Raw genomic sequence first — 22607 nt, 5'->3', positions numbered from 1 at the left:
CTTTGTACCTTTAATTTCCTCTGGCTAGATCAACTGGTTAAAAAAAAAAACCAAAAACAGAATAGGGAGAGAAAAGGAGTACAAGTCCTCCCAAGGGGTTGCAGCCTACCCCCCTTGGTAGTAGGCACGGCTGGGGTTGGGGCCCTGAGAGTCTGGTTGCCCGGAGCTTGTTTGTCAAACCGGTGAGTAGGGGGATTTATCGGTGGGCCAGTCCCTCTCCCTAACAGCCCAGAGACTTTGCCATTCCTCTGGTGAGACCTGCTGTTGCTAAGCCTAGACCCAGGGACGTTTCATTCCCCTGGTTGATTGTGAGCAACAGACAAAAAACAAAACAAAGAAAGCTCTTAGCTAAGTCTCCTGGGTCTCTGAAGTTGATATTTTTTTGCTGAGTTTGTTTCCCTTGTCGCAGCACCATTGAAAATGCCACGGGGATTGCGGTGTTCTGCCTGCGTGGAGCCGGCTGTGTGGCTCTGCCACAATGGCCTCTGCTCCCGATGCATTCCCGGGGGGAAAGGCCCGTTGGAAATAACTAGGTGCGACAGGGGGGCATCCCTCACGCAGTCCCGAGGTGCAGGGAAGAATCTGCCGGCTCGGAGGCCTCGGCCTGCCCTGTTCCTGATCAGCGCGGGAACAGCAGCCATTTTGGATCCTCCAGGCTCCAGGGGCTTGGAGGGAGGGGAATTCCCACTGCAGCTTTCCCTGCCAAATCTGAGCCTCAGGGCTCGGTGCCTGCTTCCCCCCGGTTCAGGTTTTCCCCTGGGGGGGGGGGGGGGGGCTTAAAGACACAGCACCCTTTTTCTTCCCAGTTTCTGCTTTTACTGTACAAAGCATATCTGGAGGCAGAAGCGGATTTACAGTCATAGGCGCCTCAACTAGCATAAGGTCTCCAGGCCTGCTGAGTACTCCTTCCATGTGCATAGTTTCAAAGTTTACTGTTGAGCTGGGTTTTGGTCTAGCCATTGGTTCTTAAATTTCCTTCATTCTGCTATGGTATTGATTATACTGAAGGATCGTAGGTGGCACACCAGACTAAGAGGAGGTGCCTTTCAAGTTTTTCTCTGTCTCCATCTGCTGGAAGAGAGGCATAACGCAGCGGTCTGGACTGATCCATGGTACTACAGGAAGAAAAATTAGCAGGTAAGAACTAACTTTCCTTTCAAAGCACAGTCTTTTGAGGTAACAATATCACAATATCTATAATTATATTTTCATGCACTGCTGTGGTGCCAACCAGAAAACCCCGCAAAAAAGCAAGAGATATTTGGAACTCATATAGTATTAGGCCTACTGTTATGCATCTTGGGCATGGGCATGACCCTCAGAGAGCCACAAGAAAACAGGATTACAATGAAATAAACTTTCCATATCAAAACAACACTAACTGTCAGCACTCAAAAGCAACAACTCTACCTAAAAGTTAACTCTGCAAATATTTCTCCAGACCTAAAACATCAATATACCCCCTATTAGGAAAACAGAATAAGTCAAGCTGCTATAGATCCTTATATAAAAACTACATTCTATTGGAATATCTCACTTCAGTGACACAGGCAAAATACAGATAGACCCTCAGATACAGAATAAAGAGGCCATAAAGTATAAATAGAAATGTACAGAAAAAACTGAACTGAAAACTGCAACAAGCCAAATTCTATATGCACTGCAACAATGGAAAAACAGAAAGCATTACCGTTCCTCAAAAAAATAATAAAATTAGTAAAACCATACCAATTAAAAGAATAATTCAAAACTAATGAATAGAATAACATTCAATAATTTAAACTCAAATAAAAATTTCCAAATACCAATAAAATATTTCAAATAACACATCAAATAATACCCAATAATTAAAATAAGGATTTTTAAAAATTCCTCATCATCCATACCTGGGAACTTTTGATTTCCAGATGCCCTAAAACTGCCAAGGATTAGCAGGCAGAGAGGAAGTGGGGTCAGTCTCCCACACACGTTCTCAAACTTTGTCTCTCACACACCTATACACATGCTCTCTCTCACTCACATATATACATTCTCTCTCTCTTCTACACACATGCTGTCTCCTACACACATACATACATGTTCTCTGTCCCCCCACACATGCTCTGTCTCCCACACAAATGCTCTCGCTCTCTCTCCCCTTCTCCACTGAAGCAGCAGTCTCCTTCTTCAGCTCCCATGGCCAAGGGAACAATTTCTGGCCACATCAGCTGACCTAACTCTGACTTTGGGCTCCTTCCAGCAGGGCACGCACCTCCTCCTCCCTCTGAAGCAGCATGGCCCCGCCAAAATCGACAGCATGGTCAGTGGGGCCTTAGTAAGTGGAAATCCCACAGCTCCTTTTTCACACACAGACTCTCACATTCATATCCCCGGTCTCATACACATACACACACAGCTCTGTTTCACACACATAACCTTCTCTTTTCCTCACTCACAGGCTTCTGGCTCTCATGCATACGTACAAACATACAGGCATGCTGGTTCTCATATGCATACACACATGTGCAGGCTCTCATACGCATACACACAAGCACAGTCGCTCTGGCTCTCATACACCCATCCTCAGCAGTCTTGCTTATCAGCCCCCAGCAGACTTGTTCGCTAGCCCCTGTTCCCCTCCTAGACCCCCCCCCCTAACTCCCCAGCACTCTTGCTTCCAAGCCCCCTCTCAGATCCCCATTCCCTAGCTCTCCAACCTCCAACTTAGCACTCTTGGTTCCAATCTCCTTTACCTCTCAGATCCCCAATTTCCCAGCACTCCTGCTCCTAAGCCCCGTCTCCTCTCTCAGAACCCCAACTCTCCAGGAGTCTTACTCCCCAGTAGTCTTCCTCTCCAGACCCCTCTCCCATTCCAGAAATCCAACTCCCCAGAAGTCTTACTCTACAGCCCCCTCTCCCTACCCAGACCCCCTCCACTCCCCAGCAGTCTTGCTCAACAGTCCCCTCCTCTGCCAGATCTCCATAGAAACATAGAAATGGTAGTATCTGCCACGCAATGCAGGTTACCCCCTTGCATATCAGTTTCCAAAACCATAAAAGTCAGGGCCCTGGGTGGTTACCGTCTAAATCCAATTCCCTGTAACTCCTTTCTGTTGAAGCAGAGATCAATGATGGAGTTGCATTGACAGTATGTAGGCTTATTGGTTAAGGATAGTAATCGCTGCACCAGCAAATTACCCCCATGTTTATTTTTTCCCCACACTGTAAAAGTTGGGGTGCTCATTGGTTGCTATACGAATCCAATTCTTCTTTTTCCCCTGCTGTTAAAGCAGAGAGCGATGATGGAGTTGCATCAACAGTATGTAAGCATATTGGTTAAGGGTAGTAAGCCCTGCACCAGCAAGTTACCCGCATGCACTCTTTTCTTCATTTACATCCTCTAGTTTTAGAGATCCACAGTGTTTATCCCTTGCCCCTTTGAATTCTTTCACTGTTTTCATCTTCGTCACCTGTGCTGGAAGGGCATTCCAGGCATCCATCACCCTTCTCCATGAAGAAATATTTCCTGATATTGATTCTGAGTCATCCTCCCTGAAGTTTCATTTCGTGACCCCTAGTTCTACTGATTTCTTTCCAATGGAAAAGGTTTGACATTTACACATCATTAAAACCTTTTGTATCATATCACCCCTGTGCCTCCTCTCTCTTCCAGGATATACATATTCATATCCTTCGGCCTCTCCTCACAGGTTTTATGATTCTGACCACACACCATTTTGGTAGCCCTTTTCTGGACTGTCTCCATCCTTTTTGAGATAAGGGTTCTAGAAATGAACCTAATACTCCAGGTGAGGCCTCACCAAGGACCTGTACAAGGGCATCATCACCTCCATTTTCTTACTGGTTATTCCTCTCTCTATGCAACCCAGCGTTCTTCTGGCTTTAGCTATCACCTTGCACATTGCATCGCCATCTTCAGATCGCCAGAAACTATCATCCCGAGATCCCGCTCTTGGTCCCTGCACATCAGTCTTTCCCCTCTACCCATCTCATACTGTTCTTTTGGATCATCGCATCCCAGATGCACGAATCTACACTTCTTGGCATTGAATCCCAGCTGCCAAATCTTCGACCACTCTTCAGGCCCTCGTAAATCACTTTTCATTCTCTCTGCTCCTTCAGTCAAGTGCACTCTGTTGCACATCTTGGTATCACCCGCAAATAGACAAACTTTATCGTCTATCCCTTCCTTAATTTCACTCAAAAGATATTGAACAAGAACCAGTCCCGATACAGATCCCTGTGGTGCTCCGTTTAACACAACTCTCTCTTCAGAGCAGGTTCCATTTACCATTACACGCTGCCTCCTATCAGTCAACCAGTTTGCAATCCACTTCACCACCTTGGCGCTCTCTCCGAAGCTTTTCATTTTGTTCACAAGCTTCCTATGTGGAACGGTATGAAAAGCTTTGCTGAAATCCAAATAGATGACATCACGTGTTCTTCCTCAATCCAATTCTCTAGTAACTCAATCAAAAAATCAATCAGATTAGACCTTCATCTGGTGAATCTATGCTGTCTCGGGTCCAGCAACTTACCGGATTGTAGATAGTTCAGCATCCTTTCTTTCAGCAGCGTCTCCATTAATTTTCCCACCACCGAAGTGAGGCTAACCGACCTGTAGTTTCCAGCCTCCTCTCTGCTACCACTCTTATGAAGCAGGACCACCACTGTTCTTCTCCAATCTCGCAGCACCACTCCCATTTCCAGGGATCTATTAAACAGGTCATTTAGCAGACTCGCTAGAACATATGAGTTCTCGTAGTATCCTGGGATGTACCTTATCTGTCTCCAAGGACTTGTCCACATTCAGTTTTCCTAGCTCTTCCCATACACACTCTTCTGAAAACGAAGTTGTGTCTAGCACATTCCCTTCTAATGTCTTGTCAACCAGCAACAGTCCTTTGTTTACTATTTCTTCCATTTCCTTGTTTGTCTCGGCACATTGCTCCTCATCACCTTTCAATTTCACTATACCACTTTGGCCTCATAAATTATTTCCCACCCCATAGGTCCAAAATAAGAGCGAACCTTTGGTGCATCTGACCCTAGTGATAGTTTGAGCACCATTACCAAACACAGTGGTGCATGGTGTTCAGCAAAGTTTTACTAGTGTAACCAGAGGGTTAAAAATAAAGAGAGAGAACATTAAATTAAAAGTTACTTGGCTGCTGGACTCTTTAAAAAAAAAAGTAGTAGCTGGGACTGTAACCACTGTAGCTATGCTGCAGAAAGCAGTGCTGGGTTGGAAAGAAAAATGCAGCATGCTGAGTGTTTTTATGCTGTCAACTGTTTGCAGACCCAGTGCAATTAGAGAGCCAGAAATCAACTGTCTGTAAGAGACAGAAGGACTGAGGGTCGGAGCAGGCACTGACCTGTTTACTTCCATTTTAGCAGCAGCAGTCCTGGGAACTGGAGCTTGCATGCAGGAGGCTAGATCCAGCAACTGGTTCAGGAAAATCCCCTGCTGCAGAGAGGAAGTCAGGCCACAATCTGCATGGGAAGAAAGAGGTCTGGTGATGTCACATCATTTCCTGGGAGGCTTTCCCGTGATTAAAAATAAAGTTAAAAACAGATGAAAAACATAAAAGTAAGATAACTCCCTGAATTTAGGTGGAGGGGGCCTTTAGGAGACCACCACATAATTATTAAAACCCTGAATTCAAGATGGCAGCCGCGATATTAAAATCAGCTGGAAAGTGTTGGATTCATGTGTGGGGAATGTTGTTTACCTGGTTGGTGGTTCTGGTGGTTTTATGGGGCCCAAAACACCCTTGTTCCTCAGCTCCTTTAAAATGAATGAAAACAAATTAAAAACAGAAAACTACCTAAAAGAGGCAGAGGGACCCTTAAAATAAAGTGCTGAATGTGATGTGGATGGAAACCAATGTTAATGGGTAAGTTTATTGCAAATTGTGACTCCAAACCACTGAATGGCAAGAATTCAGTTTAGGATTTCACTTTGATTTCCCTGCTGAGATTCAAGCTTGGAGCTTGCCAAGTAATTAGAAATTCCAGGTGTTCTCCACCTGAGAAAATATAGTAAAGGGGGCCAGCGGAAAAATATACTAGTTCCTGCAATACTTCAGTTTCATTAAGGTTACTGAAAGTTATTTCAATGATCCAGGTAGTTCCAAAATTATCATTCCTGCTGGTTGTTGTAAGCAGGTGGAAAAGGAAAGTTTTATGTAATGCTACCCCCGCGGACCCCTGGGCACTATTTTTTCTGATATCACCAGAAGAGGATGGGTATCCCAGGTCAGAAAAAAAAAAAAAAGATCTGGCTACATGTGCTTTGGGCAGAAGCACAAGAGCTGCTGAAAAAAAAAAAAAGTAGCAGAGCAAAGAAAAGAAAGAAAGAAAGAGCTGAGAGAGAAAGCAGCCAAGCAGAGAGAAAAACAACTGGAACAGCACAGAGGCATAAGCATTGCTCCTGCCATTCCATAGGACCTGCTTCGATGCCTAAAAAGAAGATACTACAAAATATTACATAGGCTGACTATAGAAGGCTAAAAGGTAGATTTTTTAGAGTCACAAGCGGGCACATATGTGCATGCGTTTGCCGGCGCACACAGATGGACACGTCAATTTTATATCATGCACACATATATGCACTGTTATAAAATCCGCTACCCACGTGCACATGGTGATTTTATATTGATGCGTGCGTAAAGTGGGGGGATTTTAGAAGATGCACGCATCCCCTGTTCCCTCCCAGCTCATCCCTGTAAAACAGCGGACTTCCTAAACCCCCTACCTATTGGGACGCCTACTTTTCAATATATTTATAAATGATCTGGAAAGAAATACAAGTGAGGTAATCAGATTTGCAGATGATACAAAATTGTTCAGAGTAGTTAAATCACAAGCAGATTGTGATAAATTGCAGGAAGACTTTGTGAGGCTGGAAAATTGGGCATCAAAATGGCAGATGAAATTTAATGTGGACAAGTGCAAGGTGATGCATATAGGGAAAAATAACCCATGCTATAGTTACACAATGTAAGGTTCCATATTAGGTGTTACCACCCAAGAAAGAGACCTAGGCGTCATAGTGGATAACACATTGAAATCGTCGGTTCAGTGTGCTGCGGCAGTCAAAAAAGCAAACAGAATGTTGGGAATTATTAGAAAGGGAATGGTGAATAAAACAGAAAATATCATAATGCCTCTGTATCGCTCCATGGTGAGACTGCACCCTGAATACTGTGTACAATTCTGGTCGCCGTATCTCAAAAAAGATATAGTTGCGATGGAGAAGGTACAGAGAAGGGCGACCAAAATGATAAAGGGAATGGAACAGCTCCCCTATGAGGAAAGACTAAAGAGGTTAGGACTTTTCAGCTTCAAGAAGAGACGGCTGAGGGGGGATATGATAAAGGTGTTTAAAATCATGAGAGGTCTAGAACGGGTAGATGTGAATCGGTTTTTTACTCTTTCGGATAATAGAAAGACTAGGGGGGCCCTCCATGAAGTTAGCATGGGGCACATTTAAAACTAATCGGAGAAAGTAAATGTTGCTTACCTGATGTAAAGGTGTTCTCACAGGACAGCAGGATGTTAGTCCTCACAAATGGGTGACATCGAGGATGGAGCCCACCACGGAAAACTTCTGTCAAAGTTTAACAGAACTTTGACTGGCCCCTACTGGGCATGCCCAGCAAGGCACTGACCCTGTAGCCAGCAGGGGTCTCCCTTCAGTCTGATTTTCAAAGCTACAGGCAGTGCCTAAAAAAGTAAAAACTAAAACGAACCCAACACCGCGGGGTGGCGGGCGGGTTTCGTGAGGACTAACATCCTGCTGTCCTGTGAGAACACCTGTTACATCAGGTAAGCAACATTTGCTTTCTCACAGGACAAGCAGGATGGTTGTCCTCACAAATGGGTGAGTACCGAGCTGAGGATGTCCTGACTTGCACCAAATGCCCCTAACGACGTGCAACAGGCACAACAACTGGGGTGGAATTTGGCAAAGGGCAACCGCACCCTACCGGGAAGGTGGAAGGGTGTTGGTACATCAGGTTGGAAAAAAGTTACGCAAGACAGATTGGCCGAAGATGGAGTCCTGTCTTCCAGCTTTGTCCAAACAATAGTGGGCTGCAAAGGTATGGAGAGAACTCCAGGTTGCAGCTTTACAGATGTCAGGAAGCGGCACCGATCGAAGGTGTGCTACCGAAGTCGCCATGGCCCTCACAGAGTGTGCTTTTACACGGTCTTGAAAAGGAATGCCAGCTTGCTGATAGCAAAAAGAAATGCAGTCCGCCAACCAGGAGGAAAGAGCCTGCTTACCCACAGGTTGTCCTAACTTGTTAGGATGGAAAGAGACAAATAATTGAGTGCTCTTCCTGTGTGCAAGTGTACGGTCTAGATAAAAAGCTAGAGCTCGTTTGCAGTCTAGGGTATGCAGAGTCTGTTCCCCGGAGTTGGAGTGGGGCCTGGGAAAAAAGATAGGTAGTATAATGGATTGATTTATATGAAACTCTGAAACTACCTTAGGTAAGAATTTAGGGTGAGTGCGGAGTACCGCCCGGTCCTGCAGGAGTTTAGTGTAAGGCGGATAGGTAACTAGGGCCTGTAATTCACTAACCCTGCGAGCTGAAGTGATAGCCAAAAGGAATAACACTTTCCATGTGAGATATTTTAGGTCACAGGAGTGCAGAGGTTCGAAAGGTGGTTTCATAAGGCGACCAAGAACCAGATTAAGGTCCCAAGATGGGGCCGGAGGACGTAAAGGTGGCTTCAGATGGAGCAAGCCTTTAAGAAAGCGTGTTACCAGGGGTTGTACTGAAATAGGAACACCCTCTATACCTTTATGGAAAGCGGCTACCGCACTGACATGCATCCTAATGGAAGAGGTTTTAAGACCGGATTCTGATAGATGCCATAAATAGTCCAAGAACTTAGAGATTGGACAGGAAAGGGGATCAAGGGACTGAGAAGTGCACCATGATGTGTACCTTGTCCATTTATATGAATAGGATCTTCTGGTGGAGGGCTTTCGTGAAGCTATCAGGACACGAGAAACAGAATCCGAAAGGTTAAAAGGCTGAAAGACTAACCTTTCAACATCCATGCCGTCAGGGACAAGGCCTGGAGGTTGGGATGGAGGAGGCATCCGTCGTTTTGAGTGAGCAGATGCGGATCCATTCCCAGAGGGATGTGCCTGCGGATGGAGAGATCCTGGAGTATGGGAAACCACACCTGGCGTGGCCAGTGGGGTGCTATCAGGATCATGGTTCCTCCGTCCTGGCGAAGCTTCACGAGAGTCCTTGACAGAAGAGGAAGTGGAGGGAATGCATAGAGCAGACCTGTCGTCCACTTGAGGGAGAAGGCATCCCTCGGCCGAGAGTACTGGCTTCGAATGAGAGAGCAGTAATCGTCCACTTTGTGGTTCTGAGGGGACGCAAAGAGGTCTATGCGGGGAGAACCCTACTTGCGAAACAGAGAGGTCGCTACCAGAGGGTCTAGTGACCACTCGTGCGGTTGGAAGACACGGCTCAGCTGGTCTGCCAATATATTGTCGACTCCCGGTAGGTAAGTGGCCCTGAGGTACATGGAGTGGGAGAGGGCTTCTGCCCAAATCTGCGCAGCTTCCTGACACAGAAGGAAGGAGCCTGTGCCTCCCTGCTTGTTTATGTACCACATGGCCACTTGGTTGTCTGTCTGGATTAAGATTATCTGATTCAAGAGATGATCTTTGAAAGTTCTGAGCGCGTAGCGGATTGCTCGAAGTTCCAAGAAATTTATCTGGTGTTCGGCTTCGTCTGGTGACCATAACCCTTGGGTTTGGTAATCGTCCACATGGGCTCCCCAACCGATGTGGGAAGCGTCGGTGGTTAGGATTACTTGTGGATCTGGTAGGAGAAAAGGTAAGCCCTGAAGGAGGTTGACCTGAGTCGTCCACCAGGTTAAAGACAGATGTAGCGCTTGTGTAACTGTGACTATGGAGGACAGAGGCTGAAAAGCTTGAATCCATTGGTGTCGCAGAGTCCATTGTGTTACTCTCATGGCTAGTCGGGTCATGGGAGTGACTTGAACCGAGGATGCCATATGTCCTAGGAGAATGAGGAATTGGCGAGCCGTGGCAGTGTTTTGAGACTGGAGCTGGCGGGCTAGGGACATGAGAGTTTGGAAGGTAGGCCTTTGCCTGTAAGGTGTCCAAGTCTGCTCCAATGAAGGATAAGGTTTGAGATGGGACTAAGCAAGATTTCTCGTAATTGACAAGAAACCCTAAGGAAAGGAGTGTGTGAATTGTCAATTTTAGGGAGGATTGAGCAATCTGAGGGGTGGAGGCCCTGATTAGCCAATCGTCCAGGTAGGGGTAGACGTGGACACCTTCCTTCCTGAGGAATGCTGCTACCACTACGAGACATTTGGTAAAGACTCGTGGAGCAGATGCCAGACCGAAAGGTAGTACCCGATATTGATAATGGTCGCGGCCTACCAGAAATCGCAGATACTTGCGATGGGATTGTGTAATCGCAATGTGGGTATAAGCGTCCTTGAGGTCGAGAGAGCACAGCCAATCCCCCTTTTGCAGCAGAGGGAGCAGCGCGCCCAGGGTTACCATCTTGAACTTTTCTTTTTGAAGGTATTTGTTGAGGGCCCGAAGGTCCAAAATGGGACGTAGCCCCCCTGATTTCTTTGGTATGAGGAAGTACCTGGAATAGAATCCCTTCCCTCGTTGAGAGGAAGGGACGGGTTCTATAGCATTTGATTGCAGAAGAAGGGATACTTCCTGTTGTAATTGAGTCAAATGGCTGGTTAGACTCCATGCTTGAAGAGGCGGGGAGTCTGCCGGAAGAGTTATGAAGTTGAGGTGGTAACCCTGTGCGATAATTGCTAGCACCCACTGGTCTGAGGTGATCTGTATCCAGCGTTGTAAAAAATGGTACAGTTGACCCCCCACAGGGATGTCTGGGAGTGGGATGTGGCATGTGCTCCGTACAGGGAAGTCAAAGGCCCGCCGCAGGCCCAGGAGGTGGGGCTACAGTAGGTCTTTGTTTCCTAGGCTGACGAGGCTGAGGTCTGTTGGAGGATCGAGCAGGACGAGGCCTGGCCGATGGAGGATAGTAACGACGTGGCCGAAAGAACGACTTTTTAGAGTCCTTCTTAGGTGGTTGTTTGGAGGACACCTCAGATGGAACAGATGAAAGTTGTTTCAACGTCTCGTGGTGATCTTTTAATTCTGCCACAATCTGCTGAATTTGTTCTCCAAACAAATTGTCCCCTAAGCAGGGTAAATCAGCTAGACGATCCTGGACCTCTGGGCGAAGGTTGGATGACTTTAACCAAGCCCAACGTCTGGCTGAGATGGCAGTAGCTGAAACTTTTGTGGAAGCGTCGAAGATGTCATAGGCCGTTCTGATCTCGTGCTTCCCTGCCTCAAACCCTTTGTTAAGAAGGGCTTGAAGCTGTGGCTGGTATTGGTCCGGCAATGTGTCAGCGTAGTCTTTCATCTGTTTAAGGATGGCTCTGTTATATTGAGTCATGTAAAGTTGGTATGAAGCTATGCGTGAAATCAACATAGCCCCATGATACACTTTCCGTCCCACACTATCCAGGAATTTATTGTCCTTGACAGGTGGAGTGGAAGACTGTGGCTTTAGACGCTTGGCCTTCTTTTGCGCGGACTCAACCACAACAGAGCGATGATCCAGTTGAGGCTTCTGAAACCCTGGTGCTGACTGGACGAGGTATGTGGAGTCAGCCTTCTTGTTAACTGGAGACACAGATGAAGGAGATTCCCAGTTTTTCTTTAAAAGGTCAAGAAACACCTGGTGAATGGGGATGGAAGCTATGATTTTTGGAGCATCCAGAAATTGGAGCAGTTCCATCATCTGGTGTCTGTCATCGGTCTCAGATTGCAGCTGAAAAGGTACAATTTCTGACATCTCCTTTACAAAATTAATAAAGGAGAGATCCTCAGGAGGAGATCGTTTTCTACTCTCTGTAGGAGATGGTGGTGAAGGTAAATCTGTGTCAGAAGATGTATCATCACCCCAGGTATCATAAGGATCATGTGGGGCTTGAAGCCCTGAAGGACCTGGTTGAGGATCCGAAGGCATCGAATGAAACCTTGATGGAATCGGTGCTGCAGGCGGGAATGGCATCGAGGGCTTCGGGGCTGCCGATGGAATCGGTGCCGGTCTTGGAATCGATGGAGCCGAAGGATAGATCGGTGGAGAGATATGCGAAGGCACAGATGGGACCACCCCGGACGGGGGAATCAGAAACGGTGTTTCTCCTGCCGATGAGAATCCTGTCGGAGACTATGGTGTTGTCGGTGCTACTGGAATCACCGATGGAAGGGCTGTCATAAGTGCCTCCATGCGGCGCAGTAGCGGTGCTAGAGCTTCCACCAAAGGCTCGGTGGTCGGTTCCCTCCTCGGTGGCGGAGTCGGTGCCGGGGTCGGTGCCGGAGACGGTGCCGGAATCGGTGCCGGAGACGGCGCCGGTGGAGGTTGGAACCTTTGCATCGCTTTCTCGATGGCCTCCTGGACCAGCCGGTCCAGTTCTGCCCGGAGACCAGGGGTAACGATACCCGGCTCGACGGGAGAGGGAGGCTGAGGCAGAGCCGGAGGGACCACCGTAACCGGTGGGATCACGGCTCCCACACCCCGAGAGGGTGAGGGTTTCCTCGGTGCCTGCGAACGAGACGTGGACGGTGCCAGGTCTGACCGAGGCTTTTTAGTCGGTGGCTCGGCCTGTTCAGAGGTCGATGGTTGTGGATCCTCGACGGGCCGAGACTTGTGCCGTCGATGGCGATGCTTGTCCTTCCGATCTCCTCGCCCATCCGGGGAGGGGACATGAGTCGACGGCCGGGAAGTCATCGATGGTGGACGGTCACCGGAGGGTTGACGGTGGTGGTACAACTTCGACGGTGCCGGTTCCGATGACGTCGATGCTATCGATGGCGTTGGGGTGGGTGCATGGAAGAGGAGCCCCATCTTCTCCATCCTGGCTTTGCGACCCTTAGGTGTCATTAAGGCACATTTGGTGCAAGTCAGGACATCATGCTCACTACCCAAACACAAAACACAAACCCTATGGGGGTCTGTGATTGACATAGTCCGGGTGCAATCCGGACATCGACGGAACCCCGTCGCCATGGCCTAGGGCCAAATTTAGCTGCGGGATCGGTAAGTGCCAACAGGCCTCGAGGGCCAAAAATCGACGGCAGTCGATAAAAAACGGCAAAAAACTTACCGGATTCCGCGAAGGTGACAAAAATTTGTCGAAAGGAGACCCCTGAGGGGCAAATTTTCTTCGGAAAGAAAAAACCGAATTCCTGTCAGGAACGTGGTAAGAAGAGCTCCTTTCACCGCGTGGCAACTGCTGCGCGGAAAAAAGAAGACTGAAGGGAGACCCCTGCTGGCTGCAGGGTCAGTGCCTTGCTGGGCATGCCCAGTAAGGGCCAGTCAAAGTTCTGTTAAACTTTGACAGAAGTTTTCCGTGGTGGGCTCCATCCTCGATGTCACCCATTTGTGAGGACAACCATCCTGCTTGTCCTGTGAGAAAGTTCTTTTTTACTCAATGCACAATTAAACTCTGGAATTTGTTGCCAGAGGATGTGGTTAGTGCAGTTAGTGTAGCTGTGTTTAAAAAAGGATTGGATAAGTTCTTGGAGGAGAAGTCCATTACCTGCTATTAATTAAGTTGACTTAGATAATAACCACCGCTATTACAAGCAACGGTAACATGGAATAGACTTAGTTTTTGGGTACTTGCCAGGTTCATATGGCCTGGATTGGCCACTGTTGGAAACAGGATACTGGGCTTGATGGACCCTTGGTCTGACCCAGTATGTTCTTATGTATCTAACCTGCCTCCCTTTTACCCTACTAGCCCTTACCCCTAAAACTCCGCTGACTACCCTAGATTTTTTTATGCGGTCGTCGGATCCCGGCGTGCGCTTGTGCGTGCCTCTCACTTAATGGCAATGTCCCAGCCCACCCCTTTTTGCAAAATCCTTTCCAATGCGTGTACTGGGAGATACACGCGTGGCTGCGGGTCTCTTAAAATCCGCCCGGCCCGTGCCCATCCCAGTCATGTGCGTATCTCCTGGATTTGCCACACGTAGGGCTTTTAAAATTCGCCCTAAAGTAGTTAGTTAATGGTACTTGCCCAACAGAAGACCCACATTTATTCAATTCAGCTTATTAAGAAAGGAAATATAATTTTATTGCCGAAAGAATTTGAAGGTGAACATTTGATGCCACCTGTTCTGTTGAGAGATCCAAAATGTATCTGTGGGAGTTTGTTAAAGAACTCACGGTTGTTGTTGTTCAAGAATAATTTAAGAGTTTATCTCTGAGACTATGTGAGATTGAGTTTTACCACAGCTAGTCAGTCTCACAGTTATTGTGCCAGGGAAGGAAGCTGCTGCAGATACAAACAGTGTGAATGCTAAAGTCAGTGCAACTGCTGCAAAAGAAGACACTAACCATCTTTTCATTCTCTTCACACACAGAGAATAGGGACATTTGCTTATCCTTTTAATTTATCCCTTTAGCTAGAAATAAAGTAGCAGCAAGTCTTCAGGACCACACTGAGTTAACACTGCTTTTAACTACGCCTTCGAAAGATTGTCGTGGAGAGTGTAGCAAGTCCCTTCCCTTTTTATTATATAAAGCAAAGGTAACACATTGAAGAAAGAAGATCTAAAAATCACCGACCCAGCATCCGCATCAATCGCAGGACCTGGAGAGAACCAAAATACAGGATCCAGATACAGGAACCAACTACAAAGAAACCACGCTAAAGACTTTGAGCTAAGTATACTTGCACCACAGCCTACAGTCTAGCTAGACCAACTCACAGAAAAGACCCAGGCTCAAGGAGTGTACACCCACACAGACAGAAAGAGACAGATGCCAGACAGCTCTGAGTAGACAAGATTTAATAAAGGAAATGTTACGTTCGCGGGACTCCGCAGCTGGCCACACTCACCTCCCGACGCCCTTCAGCATCGGCAGTGGGGCCCCGGCTCTCTGTCGGCTGTGGGAAGCCGCTCCTGATGCAGGCCGCCTCTCCCCGACACCACTGGCGCCTCTCCTGCATCTTCAGCAGCCGGGACGCCGCTAACTGCCGCCCCAGCACAGGCCTCCCCTACGCGTGCGCGCACACGGCTCCAGCCGGGATTTAAAGGGCCAGCGGAGGGAAAACGCTGCCAGGCCCTCCAGATGACATCATCAACCCCAACCTATTTAAGGCTGCATCGGGCTCCCAGCAGGCGGCTTGGCATCAGGTCTCCTTGCTGTCTTCTTCGGCGTGCTCTTGAGTGTTCCTGATCCGGTGTTCCTGATCCTGCCTTCCAGCTCCTGTTCCGGACTCCTCTTCCCTCGGATTGATCTTGGTTCTTGACCCAGCTTGCCTCTTGACCTCGTCTTCCACTTCCTGCCTCTGACCCCTGGATCGGACCTGACCATGTCTTCTGCCGTCTGCCTCCGACCTCTGGACCGGACCACGTCTTCTGCCGTCTGCCTCGGACCCGGACCTGACCATGTCTTCTGCTGCCTGCCTCAGAATGGACCGGACCTGACCACACCTTCCGTCTGCTTCGGCCCCTCGTGACCCTCCGTCTCGCCCGGCTGTGCCTTCGGATTGTCCATGCAGGGGCCCACCTAAGTCCAGCCGGCCCCGGTACGCAAGGGCTCAACCTGCGGGGAAAGTGGGCTGGTAGTGGCGAAGCTCCAGCTGGCCCCTGCTTCCCATCCGGCCTCGCCTCCCGACGGTGGGGACCTGTGGGGGTCTCCCCCACAGGTAGCAAACACAACCTCGGGCCAAGGGTCCACGTTTGGTACCAGATTCATAACAGGAAAATACGAACAACAAAACACTTACAGCTACAGTCTTAAAGTAAAAGATACTTACCTTTTTGGGTACCACCTGGCATCAGGATCATCTGTAACAGGATGACGAACACAAAGCATCAAATTCTTGAACCTACTGTTCATATTTTGAGTTAATGCTTAACACCTTAAAGTACTTATAGCATACTTACCTGATAGTTATACTTGAACAGTCATTCTTGATTGAAGGATGGCGAACATACTGACATCTCAGGAGTAGTTACATCTTTAGTATATATAAAACATCTTGTATATAAAAGACATTTTCAGTATTGTTAACATTGTTAATGGCTCTTTGCATTTTACTGCTGTTTTTGCTAATAAATCTTGTTTACTATTAGAGATGTGAATCGGAACCGGAATCGGTTCAGATTCCGGTTCCGATTCACATCATGTTTTTTTTTTCGTCCAGCCCGATCGTGGTTTTGTTTATCGGCTGCGCCCGAGCCGATAAACAAAAAACCCACCCGACCCTTTAAAACTAATCCCTTGGCTTCCCCCACCCTCCCGACCCCCCCAAAAAACATTTTACAGGTACCTGGTGGTCCAGTGGGGGTCCCGGGACCGATCTCCTGCTCTCGGGCCGTCGGCTGCCACTAATAAAAATGGCGCCGATGGCCTTTGCCCTTACCATGTGACAGGGTATCCGTGCCATTGGCTGGCCCCTGTCACATGGTAGGAGCACTGGATGGCCGGCGCCATCTTTAAAAATGGCGCGAGCCATCCAGTGCTCCTACCATGTGACAGGGGCCAGCCAATGGCACGGATACCCTGTCACATGGTAAGGACAAAGGGCCATCGGCGCCATTTTGATTAGTGGCAGCCGACGGCCTGGGAGCGGGACATCACTCCCGGGACCCCCACTGGACCACCAGGTACCTGTAAAAAGTTTTTTTGGGGGGGGGGGGGGGGTCGGGAGGGTGGGGGAAGCTAAGGGATTAGTTTTAAAGGGTCGGTTTGGGTTTAGGGGTTATTTTTGTGTGCCGTTTTTCCCGCCCTCCCCCAAAACGATAAGAGAACCCCCACGAACAATATCGTGGGGTTTTCCTATCGTTTTGGGAGAGCCCCTGATTTCTGACAATTTTGAAAATATCGACGATATTTTCAATCGTCCAAAGCCCGATTCACATCCCTATTTACTATACAGCAGAAGAAATTCACTCATTCGGTACCCTTCCTCCCTTTTACCCCTGCTCTCCCTCCCTACCTGCGGGAGATAGTGGGTGGATCCAGTCCCCTCACTTGCAGCACCCAATTGGAGAGAGGGCTTCTGGGGGTGTCCCCTGCCAGCTCCCTCGTAAGTCTCTGCCATATATACCCTCAGCCCACATACAGACACCATGGCAGAGGGGGGATTCCCCTGGCAGGGCGGGTTACACTACTAGTCTGTGATGTACAGGGTGCTCTCTTTTGCACCCTCCACCATGTAGCCAGATGCCATAAGATGCACAAAAGAAATTTTCAAAGAAAAAAGCACACAGACTGGTAACAGAAAAACATAAGACCTCTCTCTCACTCTCTGTCTATGGGGAAAAGGTTCAGTAACATAACAGACAAGTCTAAAAATTATCATATCTACTTTTTTCTTATTCATATTGATTTCTGTCTTCTTAAATAATTTTGGCTATCAAACAGGGAAGGATTTTCCTCAGAATAGCAATTTAGAATATTTGTTCAAGTCCAGAACAAGCCTGAGACAAAAGTCCCAAAGAAATGCTAACACTACATTACCTTTTAGTCCTCAAGGGATGCCAGATTTCCAGTGTCAGAGCGGGAAAAGGAGCTTAGATCAGGGTTTCCCAAACTTGTCCTGGTGACCACGCAGCCAGTCGGGTTTTCAGGATATCTACTATGAATATGCTATAAATCTGCACACATTGGAGACCCAATACATGCAAATTTATTGCATGTATGTTCATGGCGGAGGTCCTGAGAATCCACCCGGCCCTAGGGCCACCAGCACAGGTTTGGGAAGCCCTCGCTCAGATACTGGAAAAGAGGACTGAACATATCTCAGAGAGAATGAGGCCCTTGTAATTCTAGGACGTCTTTCACTGCAGGCATGTGGTAGAATGGAAGGATTCGTCCCCCCAGGTGAAGATCCACAGCAATGGATGGATGTACTATTGTCTTCCATTGCGGATCGACAGTAACTGCAACTTCGAGCTGTTCCATTATCCGGAGGATTTATCTGAATGCTTGCTGAGTTTCTTTTCGCTGTTAGACAGTGGTGAGTAGCCTCGGGGGATCAGAACTTAGCCATGACTTCCCTGTTGTATTTGATTAAATTTACTGGTCCCCTCTTCATTGTCTTTACTGTACAAATAAAATTCTTTGCTCTGTGGTCTTCGCTTCTCTCTTTTCCTTTCTCTCTGGTTTCTCTAAAAAGAACTGATGTTCGATGTGAGCGTGGAGAATGAGATCGAGAATGTGAAACACGAGTACCACGTCACGAGAGTAACCATTCAAGTTTCGGCAGGCTTCAGAATCCCTGGTTTCACTATGAAAGTAAGAAAACAATCTTCCGACATAATGGTCACTGTGACCCCTCTACGGAAAATGAAAAGATGCAAAAATACTCAAGCGAAATGACGCAACAGATTCTGAAACTCCAGGCCCCCCACATAATCAGGCAACTTGTTTTTGACATATTTGCTTGTTTAAAGAAGCAAGAATGAAATGTACTTGCAATGGATTCCTGGAGAAATGGGACATAAAGTGGGTCATTGGCAGTGCGGTCAAACAAAACCTTCTTTGCATTTTAGCTGAAAAGCATTCCACATAATTTTACCTGGAAAATATTTGCAGTTTAATAATCATTGGATTTTTAGCCTGCCTTTCCAAATGATGCTCTCAGCAGCTTACAGGATTTATTAGAATTCATGTACAATAAGTCCCTATCCTAAAGATTTTACTGTTAGTGACAGCAACTGCGCTGCCCCCAGTTTACCCACACCCCTCACCCAGTCAGTTTTTGGCCATAATGAGTTATATTCTGACTTACCCCTGAGAAAGAGCAGAAGTAAATAACGCGCAGGTAACAGCCCGTCGTGCGCTGTGTTTGCTGGTTTCAAAATTGGAATTTACATGCGTAAATGGCGGCCCTGCCCCCTTTTATCCACACGTTCTGGCGTTTATGCACATAAATTTCCGGTTTTAAAATAAGAGTTGCTTGCGCTCGGTCCAAATACTAGGTCTTTTAACATGAGCAACCCTTTTAAAAAAAATTCACCCCTAAAGTGGGGTAGCTTGCCCAAGATCACAGGGACAGTCAGCAGGAGGTAATGGGATTTGAAATCCCACTTGATTTCCCTGCATTTTAAACCCATTGCCTTAATCACTAGTCCTCAGCTGCTCACAGTTCACTTGGTATTCTCTTCCACGTTTCAAATAATTAATCTGAGTAGACTGCAATTCCCTGTTAAACTCAAGCAGGTCTATTTTAAAAGCGTTGCGCAAAAATGCCCGCAAACGCCTGGATTTTAAAAAAAAAAACAAAACTGCAAAATACACTCATATTTAGCCATGCAAGTGAGGAATAAGAGGGTGGGAAAAGGATGGGGCATGAGCATTCCAGGGCAGGGGCCAAGACTTACGCGTATAACTCTGAATTTAAAAAAACGAAACCCACAGCGCATGTACATTAGATGCCCGCGTAACTTTACTGCTGCTCCTATGGAGGAGCAAGTTTGTAGATCTCAAATTTTAGGACTTATAGGACAGGGTGAGGGGCTAGGGGGTCTGAAAAAAACCTCGCTATTAACTGGTGGACTAAGTGGGAAACTGGGAATGGGTCTCGCATGAACATGTGTTAAAATATACTGACATACGCCCGTAAAAGCCGACATGTCCTACTGAAGACACTCGCGCACTAGCTGGGCTTGAGTAACCTCTTAAAATTAGGAGCATACTTACGTGTGGTCGAGGTATTTCAAAACATACATACGTAGTTGCGCTCACAATTACGCCAGAAATTTTAATCTCGCTCGCATGCAGATACACCACACACGTACGGGTGCTCGTTTTAAAATCGACCTCAAAGTCGGTATGCCCGTCTCAGCAGCAATACTGGAAATATTGAATTTCACACAGCTGTGCATTTCGATTCCAGCTGAAGATCAAACACACTCCGGTAAAAACTGTCCTTTCCCTGGTTGTGCCGAGCTTTGCCGTTTTGGTAGCCGACATGTTTGGATTCCTGCTTCCTATCCTGGACAACGAGAGGATCTCTTTCAAGATCACGCTGCTGTTGGGGTACATGGTGTTCCACTCTTCCTTAGTCGATGCACTACCCGGGGCTTCAGCTTGTAACCCTTTGCTTAGTAAGTATGACCCCTCTAGACTAAAGCTGCCAATTCAAGTGCTCACTTTACTTTTGAAATTATATTTCTTAGCCCTTCAGTTGGTAACGAGAACAAGAGATTAACTATTCAACAAACGGGAAGGGGGGGGGGTAGGGAGATTAACCGCAAACAGCTTTCCCTTTTCCAGATCCTCATCCCTTCCATTCTCAATTATTCCTGCCTTGAGTCAGCTGCCTTCTAATCCCTTCCACCAGCAGGGATCTCCTAAGGCTGTCTCTCTCTGGCCCTAGTGCAATCGAAAACTAACAAGTGAAAAGAACAGATCAAAAGCACTTTTGGTTCTCAAAGGTCACTACAAGACTTTCCAAGGCTTTTGAATCAGAAGCAATGATGCAGGCTGTAGTATAACACATCTAAAAACAGATTACTTGAACATGTTCATTGAATAGTTTCTGCAGTGCCATCACACAGACCTCAGGCTATAATGTTACCTTATCAATTCCACAGTAATAATAGACTATGCAGCATGCCCAACTCATGACATCACAGAAGTATCACATCACATGAACACATTAGCTGCAGTTCAAATCAGGCATATTACTACAGGGTAAACAGTGGATGAGACTCAGAGGGAGCTAAGAATTAATTTGCTAAATAAATAGACAAGCTATGGGTAAAACCAAAATCTATTTCTTAGCAGTTACAATAATGAAGCCTTTATAAAGCAGATAATAGGCAGTGTGATCATTACTCTGATGTCCTCTTGAAAGAATAAATCTGTTATAAGAATACATTTCTTGTTCAAATGATCCAGCAATATCATAAAGCACATTTATCCACTTTCAATTGCCTTAAATTACTCATTTTCTTCTCTCTCCATCTCCAGTTTACCTTTTCAACAGCATCCTCTTGTTACTGTTCATCAGCATGATTGAGACGCTGATTGTGACCAGACTGGCGAGTGAAGACCTGCCACTTTGGATGAGGTGGAGAATCTGGCTGTGCTTCGGGCTGGGCAGGGGCCAAAGTGCACAGAGAGAGGCGAAGGAAAAAGGTACTTAGACAGAAGGCATGGAACGCTGTTGCAAAGCTGGAAGAGATGATGGCAGCATTTGGCTCACCTTGTAGTTTCTGACATATAGGCACAGGCCCAACAGTACCACTGATAGGAAGGCACAGCTCTCTCAGCTGCAGTGTCAAAGCAGCCTCTAATGCCCAGCTATGGACAAATCAGAAAACTCATCCATAACAGAGGGGGCATGGCCTAGTCATTAGAGCAAGGAGCTGAGCACCAAGGCAACCAGAGCTTACATCCCACGTCACACACCAACACTCCTTGTGACTTTGGGCAAGTCATGTTATCTTCCGTTACCTCAGATACCCACTCAGTGGTAGATTCTTTTGGGGCAAAGACTTATTGCACCTGAATTCAAATAAGGCTGTATGAAAACTGCCTTGAGCATCATTTGGAAAGGTGGGCTAAGAATCTAAATTAGTATTAATGAATGAACTCAATAATTGCATATCTTCTTTCTTGCCAGATAGCATGTGCCCCTTACAATAGACAGATATACGGGTAAGGTACACCCACAGAAGAAGAAATGTAAAATGGTATTGTGGGGGGGGGGGGGGTGGGGGGGTGTCTCTCTATCACGGCTGAGATCTGCTCTTTCACAAACGAAGGCTTATTTTGCATCATAATGTAGCAATAGCCAGAAAAACAGAAGAAAGAAAAAAGAAAAAGTAATTGTGATCTGGGCAGTAAGCATAGCTCAGCAGTAGTTACTCTTGATAAGCGAACAGGAGGTGTTGTAGGGACTGATGTCAGCAAGAACAAGATCAAAATGAATCAGGTTTTCCAAACAGACTCCTCCCATGCTCTTACTAGGGCAAGAAATAACTATCATATTATTTGAAGTGAACTATACAAGAAAACACAGGAGAGGGAGCAGCTTAATGGTTAGAACAACAAGCTGGGAACTAGGAGTTTTTAAATCCTACTTCTCCCACTGATACTACTTTTAGCTTTGGTTAAGCCATTTTATCGCCCCTTGCCTCAAATATCCACTTTATGCAGAAGCTCTTTGGGACAGGGAGACATTGTACCTGTATGAAATGTGTTTCAAAAGGGGCAATTTAGGGTGCTATATAAATACCAAAATATTACATTCCTTATCATCCTTACCAGACCAGTCTTGAAAGCAGGATTTTCAGGGTCCCTCCCAGGTTAAGGGTGGCTTAGGTACATCCCAGGAATTTAGACTGGTCTGGTAAGTCAGGTAAAATTAGGTTTCTTACCTGCTAATTTTCTTTCCTGAAGTCCTACTAGAACCAATCCAGAATTCCACCCATTGTCCTGCTCCTCTGTGTGTGTCTTCTTCTGTCACTATGCCGATTTATTTTTTTATTTATTAGAACTCCTTCATTATGAGGTTCAGCAGTTTTAAGA

At 46.8% G+C, this 22607-nt stretch overlaps 1 protein-coding gene across 1 annotated transcript in view; it reads left to right on the top strand.

Moving 5' to 3' along the window:
• The window catches only part of ZACN (zinc activated ion channel), a 53075-nt gene that overhangs the window by 27584 nt on the left and 2884 nt on the right, over positions 1 to 22607 (top strand). Inside the window, exons 6-9 of the mRNA XM_029600461.1 lie at positions 17915 to 18084; positions 18244 to 18362; positions 19966 to 20176; positions 21045 to 21212. Coding sequence (XP_029456321.1) covers positions 17915 to 18084; positions 18244 to 18362; positions 19966 to 20176; positions 21045 to 21212 — 668 coding nt within the window. The remainder of the gene's footprint in view (positions 1 to 17914; positions 18085 to 18243; positions 18363 to 19965; positions 20177 to 21044; positions 21213 to 22607) is intronic.

The sequence above is a fragment of the Rhinatrema bivittatum genome, chromosome 4, assembly GCF_901001135.1.
Source record: "Rhinatrema bivittatum chromosome 4, aRhiBiv1.1, whole genome shotgun sequence".
Lineage (NCBI taxonomy): Eukaryota > Metazoa > Chordata > Amphibia > Gymnophiona > Rhinatrematidae > Rhinatrema > Rhinatrema bivittatum.
This window is presented reverse-complemented; position numbering and strand designations above follow the sequence as displayed.